General features: G+C 36.7%; 1 protein-coding gene across 1 annotated transcript; it reads right to left on the reverse strand.

Annotated features, from left to right (window-relative positions):
- Positions 1-6,091: 6,091 nt before the first annotated feature.
- LOC148945036 (uncharacterized) lies at positions 6,092-8,537 on the reverse strand (the record flags this gene model as incomplete). Its single annotated transcript, XM_089098930.1, has 1 exon — positions 6,092-8,537. A coding segment is annotated over one exon (2,325 nt), but the record flags the coding sequence as incomplete, so codon positions are not given.
- Between the last annotated feature and the right edge of the window lie 1,159 nt (positions 8,538-9,696).

The following is a 9,696-nucleotide window of genomic DNA, read 5'->3' on the forward strand; positions in this document are numbered from 1 at the left end:
TGTTGCTTTGTTCCATAAAATGGTAGGAAACGCCATTTTTTCTTTTGAAACTTAAAGGGCACTATAACCTTACGATTTTCATTTGAATGATCGCACTACTGATATTCTAGTAGAATTGGTTCAATACTAACAGCTCTGTTGAAAAAAGAAAAACTAGAGAACATGTATTTCTGGTCATCCTAGAAAAAACGAAGAATTTCATATTTTGTGGTTGGTTTTAAAACCTGTGGTGCAATAGGGTGTTCTGGTCTTGAAATTGACAGTGTAATTTTATCAAGATCACTCCTTTTTTTTCCTTTCTCTGTAAACTAGGCAAAAAGTTACAGGCTTCTAGTTTCTTAATGTAGCTTTAAAATGAATATATTTATTAAATCCCACTACTACTACTACTACTAGCAACTCAGTGCAGTAACAAGCCGCCTGAGGCCAACACAACTACGCACGCTCCTCCTCCATCCCAATCTATTCAAAGCCTCCCTTTTTACACTCGCCCATGAAGTTCCCATTTCCTTTAAATCTATCTTTATGACGTCCTTCCACCCCAGACGAGGACGACCTGCTTTCCGTTTAGCCCTAGACGGTTGGCCGAAAAGAACAATCTTCGGCAATCTGTCATCCTTCATCCGAACAACGTGCCCTAGCCACCTCAATCTTTCTTTCACTATAGCCCTAGAGAGAGATATTGAACCACATTTTTCGTATAGCCTATTGTTTGAAATACGGTCGGTCAGCCGGGTACCAAGAACAATCCTTAAGCAATTTCTCTGGAAAACATCAAGCAAATCTTCATCCGCTTTTTGGAACCCCCATGCTTCAGAGCCATATTTGACCACTGTTATCACTATAGCTTCTAATATTCCAATCTTGGTTTGCAGACTTATCTTCCAAACTTTTTTTAACTGTGAAAAAACATACTGAGCCTTGGCTATTCTACTCTTAACATCTTCACTGCTCCCACCATCTTAACTAATAATACAACCAAGGTAAGTGAAGCTTCCCACCTGATCAATCTTTTCATTACCCAGCGTCACCTTTTCATCTTCTCTGTTTCCTAGCCTAAGTGACTTAGTCTTCTTAACATTAATTTTCAAACGTATTCTAGCACCCTGAACTCGCAAAACCTCTAAAACTTCATTCACTTTGCTCACACTTTCATCTAGGATGCTTAAATCATCAGTATTATCTAAGTCCAGGAGACTTTTTCTTCCCCATTTGATTCTGTGGTCTCCCATTGCCTTTCCTGTACTCCTTAAGACAAAGTCCATCAAAATAATCCATTTAAAGGGGGATAAAACACAACGCTGCTTAACTCATGATTTAATACAAAACCAGCTGCTAACCTCATTTCCTACCTTAACCGCAGAAGTGTTATTCTCGTACATAGTACTAATTACTTTAATGTATTTGTCTGGTATACCATACAAGGATCAAACCTTTACTAAAGCTCTTCTATCAACAGAATCAAACGCTTGCTCATAATCTATAAAACTAAGGACCAAAGGTGTTTGACAACTCAGGAACTTCTCAATTATTAGTCTAAGAGCGAAAATTTGGTCGACATATCCTCTACCTTTTCTAAAACCGCACTGTTCTTCTCTTAAAACTTTGTCTACGGCATCTCTCAGTCTAAAAAGTGTCATATTACTAAGCAATTTACAACCTACAGAGACCTGACTTTTGCCTCGATAATTACCACACGCACTTTTATCCCTGGCTTAATTAAGGTTTTCCTAAAATCATTAGATACTTCCCCTTTTTCAAAAATCATATTCATAATCGTCAGTACCTTATTTCCAACCTCAGAGCCACCATATTTGAGAAACTCATTTACCACCCTATCAGCACCTGGAGCCTTGTTATTTTTTAATCCTGTTAGTACTGTCGCTAATTCCTCCTCACAAAACAAATCTTCCTTCACATCCAAGGTATCACAAATTTTTTCATTTTCTTCTATATCTTTTCCTGCAACTCTATCTCGGTCAAGCAAATTCTCAAAATGTTCGGCCCATCTCTCTTTAGTTCTTTCCTTATCGCTAATTGTGGCCCCATTCCTATCTTTAACTGGGCCAAGTCCAGATTGACTATTCCCTCTCAATTTGTTAATATGCCAGTAGAATATTTTACTATTATGCCGTCTAGCTGCATCTTCCAGATCCTCGGCAATTTTATCCATGGCCTCCACTTCACACCTCCTTAATTCATATTTTAAGGCTTTCTCCACTTTTTTACATTCCTTTTGTTTTCATATATCACTCAGATAATTCTTGTACAAGTCCTTTCTCCTTTCTATTAAACATAAAGCTTTTTCACTAATATTCTTAGCTGCAGTTCTAGCTTTCTTCCCTTAGACACCTTCAATAACTTCACAAATTATTTTTCTAAAATTATTCCAACCATCTTCCGCATTATCAAATTTTAAACCCTGAAGTTTAGTATTCAACTGTTCCTGGAAATTTTCTCTCAAATTCTCATCCTGGAGTCTACCAACATCACAACTTCCCGGGAGGTAGTTACCCTTCCGATATTTCAGCTTTAAATTAACCCTTGACACTACTAGAGGGTGATCTTTACTTTTAACATCAATAACGGCACTCCTATATACCCTAGTATCTTGTATTGATCCTGCCAGTCTTCGATTTACTATAACATAATCAATAAGATTTGCTGTCTTACCATCAGCTGAATACCATCTTTGGATGTATCTTCTGCTTTTAAGGCTTTTTTTTAAGTATTGATTACTATTAGCTTGAGTTGCTTACAGTTTATTTTTAGAAAGTGAATAAATTCTATCGTCTTATATCCAAGATCTAAAACCCGCAGGGCTCAGATATACAATTTCAGTTCTCTCAAAGCTTCAAGTAAGATCAGTTTTTAGTAAAGCTACAGAGAAGGTAAAGAACAACGTTATATCTTTAATTTATAGAACCAAAGCGCAGCTGTTACACCTAAATCCTGTGATAAACTTTTTTCGTCAAAATCAAGCTACCCACTTAACTTTTTCCCTTTGATTTTGGATCTTACCTGAAGTTTTGAGATCAGATTTTATATTTTGCTTTATATAAAAACAACTTTATATTTTTGATCCATACTAAAGCGCAGCTGTTACACCTAAATCCTGTGACACAGTTTTTTTTTCATAATCTACCTACTTAACTCTTTCCCTTTGTTTTTGCATCTTACCTGAAGTTTTGAGATCAATTTTTATATTTTACTTTATATAAAACAATTTTATATTTTTAATTCATAGAACTAAAGCGCTGCTAATACACTTAAATCCAGTGATAATTTTCCTTTTCAAAATCCAGTTACCCACTTAGCTTTTTTCCTTAATTTTTTAGAGTTGTCTTACCATGTTTACGTTAGTCGATGGGCATCTAGTGAGCCCTAGGAGAGAAAATTTGAAAAAAAATCTTTTAAAACTATTTTAAAACTAAACTTAAAACCAAATATATGGGGTTTTTGTTTTTTATTTCTGCCTCCTCAGCTTTTTTCCACTTTCTTTAAATTCTATTGTCCTTTTTTTGTTGAAGATTTGCTTTCAAAGTAACCACCTTAAAAAATGCTGCATCATATATCCTGGAGTTTATAAGAAAATTCTACCTTTAAATCATCAATCAAAAGCTTAAATTCTTCTACGGTTCTCGGCGAAAGTTGTTTCTTCCAAATTCAAAATTCTTCCCAGTTCTCCAGCAGTTAAAATGTTTTCGTTTCAAAATCCCTTTTAGTACTTTTAGGTTTTTAAGAGAGGAGAGAGAAATTGTAAACCAGACCCTCTCCACAGATACTAGTTGTGACTTTCTATGAGGTATTTCGAAACACAAACCCACTTAGAATCTTCGCTATTGTCGCAATTTGCTTAGATCAGTGTTCTTTGGACAATTACTTTTGTGGCTTCAAAACAAAGTGCAACTGCAGCAATTTTTTTCCCCAGAAAGTGAGAGGGGTATATAAGCATTTTCACGGTTGGGTAATTTCTGATGACCAGAAGTGCTTAATATGCTTAAATTTGTCTTTTGCTTTCTTTATTGTTTCTTTCAAAAAAAGAATTAAGTGCTGCATAAATATAATAAAATAAAATACGAAATAAAAAGATCGGCCGAGGTCTCTGTTGAACAGAGCTTAAAAGCCCTAGTGTCCTTTTTTAAATGACCAAAAATATTGAAGGACAGCCCCAATCTTTTTTCAAAGAGGGCAGTTCAAAATCGTCTTCTGTTTGTTTTTCTTATTACATATTATTTTTAGGGCCTCACAGCTTTTGAAATTTTAAATTTTATTGACCAATTCATAACTATAAAGTATGAACTTATAGTTTATTTATTTGTCGTTTCTGCTGTAAAAATAAGCAAAACTGATGAATTTTGCGAGAGAGTGAAAACTGGACTATTGAACATGCTATATATTGAAGGACAGCTCCAATCTTTTTTCAAAGAGGGCAGTTCAAAATCATCTTCGGTTCTTTTTTCGTTCAGTTTTCTAAATTCTAAATTTTAGTGACCGAATTTAATTGACCAATTTATAACTATAAATTATGAATTTGTAGTTTATTTATTTGTCGTTTCTGCTGTAACAATAGGCAAAACTGATAAATTTTGCGAGAGAGTGAAAACTGGACTATTGAACCTGCTAAACTTAACTTAAATTTCAAAAATCTTAAATTGCGACAATTAACGTTTTTATGGGTCACTTTCATTGAAATAAAAGGTCTGTATTAAAAGCAGTAAGTTTCACTTGTTTTTATTAGTGATTAGCCAATGAGACCACATGCTGGTGAACGCACTTCAAAAAAAAATTACTAAAATTTGTATTATTAGGTGTTCACGTTCTTTTCTCATGACTATGTCAATAGCTTTCACGTAAGTATAGGAATTAAGAGATAGTTGCAACCAGGGGCGTGATTTGCTATAGGACATGGACGTGACTACCCCCCACCCGACCCCAATTTGCCCCCCCCCTATCTGAAATTTAGTTTCTTCAAAAACCTTGTCAAAACTAAGATAAGTTTGCATACTTCGAACATCTACAGAAACGGGTCAGTTTTCTTTGGTATATTTTTTCCTTTATGGTACTATATGACTCATTTTTCACTTTGGGAAAATTTGCTCCAACTTTGCCCTCATCCCCCCAGGATTTTGACGAAATTACGCCACTTGTTGTAGCAGAGACAATAACAAAGGGTCAAAGACGATTGCACAGGAATAGTAAAAATTTTAAAAGATCTGATTGCCTGGCTGGAAAACAGCTATGGTAAACTCTTTATGCAAAAAAAGCAAATCTCCTTAGACGCGTAGTTGAGATTGAAACTTAGTTTTATGTAAATTTCTAACAGCACATTTGAGGAGGATTCGTTTTTTTAATGTAATGTATAATCTCTGTATTATTAATTAACCATTTAGAGCCTTATAATTCTGATGTTTTAATTATCATACTGTATGGAAAAAATGAGTGCTGTATACGTAAAAATACACATATTGTGTATTGTATACAAAAATTAAGTGATGTATACATACAAATATACGTATTGTCACTATCATATTGAATAGAATAATTAAGTGCTGTGTCTGTAAAAATATACAGATTTGCACTATCATACATCGTATTGCATTGACACTTTGAAATATATAGTGTCATTATCAAGTGTCTGAAAAACTTGAACATGTGAGAGTTTGATCATGCTTCCACCAAGGTAATGGCTTGGGAGATCTCCTAAGCTTAAACTTTGCTCCCAACCTCCCATCTCCAAAAAAATCTAAAAGTGATATGTTGATAAGCAGAAATTGCGTGCTTAGTGTCGACAGCGTGTTTTTGATCAATTAGTTAAACATAATCATCTTCATTAATGATTAAATAAAATTAAATAGATCAATTAGTTAAAACATCAAAGATACTTTCTGCAGGTTTCTTTAATCTGGCTTTTATTTGTTGTTCTTCAGTATAGTTCGCCCTGTTTCATTCTGAAGACACCTTGTTTATATAGGAGAAATGCACCATCTGCATCAACGTTTTCTTCCTTAAATTGTTAAATACAATAAAAAGTCAAAAGGCATGGTTTGATTTTTTACGCTCAAGATTTAAAGAAACAGTCAATAAATAGTTTTTTTTTCTTTGCAAATATTTTTAATTAAAAAGTTAATGGCAGCGATAGACACAAAGCCAATATTTGGCTAATTAATAATAAATAAATACAATAGATACATCTGTTTGAGCATTACACACTAAATTACAGCTGAATTTCGTTTAGCCGACCTTTTGGGTGTTATTCTTTGACCAAACTCTGGAAAAGAACTAGGAATAAAGTATTTTGAAAAGTCACTACTTGGCACTACTTTTGACTCTGTGGCTGCGGTGTGTAAGACTTCTTGCTGCGTATCTGAAACACCATTATCTATCGTATTTATAAAATTAGGTTGCTGCTCTGTAAACTGTTGTTGTGCATGCGGTAATTGTTGTTGATCGTTGACAATTTGTTGCTGTGGTGCTTGATCAAATCCTTGTACCTGAGGGCTTGGATGCTGTGCCTCTTGAGGGAATTGCTGCTGAACTACATTTGAAAATTGCTGCTCTTGTTGAAACTGTGGCTCTTGCTGAAACTGTTGAACTTGCTGAAATTGCTGCTCTTGTTGGAATTGTGGCTTCTGCTGAAATTGCTGCTCTTGTTGGAATTGTGGCTCTTGTTGATATTGCTGCTCTTGCTGAAATTGTGGTTCTTGTTGGAATTGCTGAGGTTGTTGAAACTGCTGGTCCTGCTGAAGTTGTGGCTCTTGTTGAAATTGCTGAGCTTGTTGGAATTGCTGTTGATCAACAAAAAGTTGCTGCTGCGATCCTTCACCAACTGCTTCCAGCTGACCATTGGGATATTGCTCTCCTTGAGAAAATTGTTGCTGTGGAATATTTACATATTGTTGCTGTTGCTGGAATTGCGGCTCTTGTTGAAATTGCTGAACTTGTTGGAATTGCTGCTCTTGCTGATATTGTGGTTCCTGTTGAAACTGCTGAGCTTGCTGGAATTGTTGTTGACCATTAAAAGGCTGCTGCTGTGATACTTGAGCAGATTCTTGTAACTGGGTGCTTGGATATTCTGCTTCTAGCGGTAATTGCTGCTGAACAACATTTGATAATTGCTGTTCTTGCTGATATTGTGGCTGTGGCTGATATTGTGGCTGTTGCTGAAATTGCTGCACTTGCTGGAATGACTGCTCTTGTTGAAATTGCTGCTCTGGGACCTGTGTATACTCTAAACCTTGTTGACCTAATTGCTGATCGTCAAAAAACTGCTGACCCTGTGTTTCTAAAAGCTGTTGTTGTGCAAATTCCTCTTGCTGAGGCACTTGACTGTATAATTGCTGCTCACCTACATCAAGAAACTGCTGTGGGGCGTCAAGATATTGAAGCTGCTGCTCCTGGGGTACAACTACTTGCTGTTGCTCTACTGCACTCTGAAAATTATAAGGAGCTTGGGGTTGTTGAAATTGCTGTACATTTTGTATCTGCTGTTGTATATTTAAAGCGCCCTGTTGGACATCTGCTTGAGGATCGTAGCCCAGAGAGTCTGGAAATCTTGGTTCTGGCTCTGAAGGTTCATATTGCTGACTACTGCCATATTCGGCCAATGGAGCTGTTAGTGTGGGGACTTCATAGGACTGAGCAGAGGGGGTAGCATCATATTGCTGAGGAAACGTGGGCTCGTATGCTTGCTCTTCATTTGGTATGCTTTGATATTGCTGTTGTATAGGTGTTTCATATGACTGTTGTATTGGAGTTTCATATGACTGCTCAATTGGAGCCTGATAAGTCTGAATAGTCTCTATGTTTTGACCTGTGTGTTCTGTTCCATATTGCTGATTTCCATGTAAATTTTCATACGGCTGTTGAATAGGAGCAGATTCATACTGTTGAGGAACAGGTGATTCGTATACTTGATCATTAGAGTATGACGGTTGGGATGCTTCAAATGGTTGTTGATGTTGAACAGGTCCTAAATCCTGCTGAACAGGTATTTCAAAAGGTTGAGATGGTTTAAAAGATCCGGTGTCATATCCTTGTGATGGTAAAGGTACATCTTGAATTTGGGCTGCTTGCGCTGCTTCATATAGTTGACCTGAAGGAGCACTTCCGTAAGTTGGATTATTTGGAAGGGAATGAGTCAGAGGTAATGACTGGGGTACTGGTGCTGCTCCGTATGTCTGCTGAGGAGGCTCAGGGGCATAGGAAGGTACTTGGTCAGGTATAGGTGCTATGGGCTGTGGAGGAATAACTGCTACTGGTACAGCACCATATGTTGGGTGTCTTGGTATTGGGTGACCCCCGAATGGTGCCCAATAAGGTATAGGAATCTTTGGGATGCGTGGAATCTTCTTCAAAGAATGTTCTGACATTTTATAGTGCTTCTTGTCATGACCAGCCCAATGGAATGTTTGGCTAGGTCCAGCGTGTTCGACAAGCCATATGGCAGGCTTATGGTAATCATATCCCTTTTTTTTACTCTTTATTGTGGCTGAAACAGCAGCAAAGATGATAGCCAACAGAAAGAACTGCAAGAAAAAATTATATTAATTGTTTCAGGAAAAGAATTGGTACTTTGCATTTAATTTATGGGGGAAATTCATACAAACACACTCCAGCACTTTTTTCAAATCCTTTTTCAACCAAACTGAAATAATTATTTAGGTACCATGTTACCAGAGGCAAAGAGACCCTTAGTTGTATAGTTTTGTTGCATAATTTTACATAAACTTTGTATTCTAAGAAAATAATTTTTTTTTTGTCGAGAGGAGGAATTTGGGTCATAAAATTCACACATGACAGCTTTCCTATAAAACCCTTTAATAACTATTGGTTCGTCATTATTGGAACAGCCTCTAGTCTGTCATGCTAACTAGCTTGTATGCATGGCAGGTAACCTCCAAGTTTAATTCTGACAATCTCAAGTGATCAAAAGTATGTAAGTTTCAGCCTATACCTAAGTGACCTATGTGTATTTAATGAGGCACAGTAGTCATAATGATTAATTGAACAATAAACTTATATTAGCATACAGTTTCCCACATTAGTCTAAATTATGCCCAAGGACCTCTCCACCAGTCTTAATGACCACAGTATTGTAAAACCGTACATTAATATATGTTTTCCAACGAAGCCAGTAAAGAGGGTTTAAAAGGGTTATCTAAAAAGGCCGTATCCAGAGGGGTAGGGGGCTTGACCCTCCCCCTCCCCCTGAAATGTTTTTCTGATTTGTAAAAATGTAAGAAAAATGAATATTAGCAAAATTTTGATGTTTTTTTATGTTTCTTTGTACCCCCTCCCCCCGAAGAAAAATACCTTTTACTCCTCTCCTCCTATATCGAAATATCCTGGATACGGCCCTGGTATCTAATCTAAATACAATCAAAGACAACGTTGATGGTCCAGCCACTTCAGCGAGCACATTAACTGGTCATTGAGTTTGACCTCTTCTGGTCAACTTCACTTCAACCAGGCAAAAAAGACATATTTTAAACAAAGCGGTATGGGAATTTGGATCAGGTTCATTTACACCGGTGATTGGCAATGAATTTGTTTCAACTGCTTTGATACTCGCTCAAGCCGTACGGCGTACTTTCAAGGGTTTATAAAGATGCCGGTAGGATATGAGAGTTATCAGACTCATTTGAGGCAGCGGGAACACACTTCTAGGGAAAGGGGCCCGAACGCCCACCTTAC

Source organism: Artemia sp. Qi Xiang Cuo, chromosome 13 (genome assembly GCF_049724085.1).
Source record: "Artemia sp. Qi Xiang Cuo chromosome 13, ASM4972408v1, whole genome shotgun sequence".
Taxonomy (NCBI): domain Eukaryota; kingdom Metazoa; phylum Arthropoda; class Branchiopoda; order Anostraca; family Artemiidae; genus Artemia; species Artemia sp. Qi Xiang Cuo.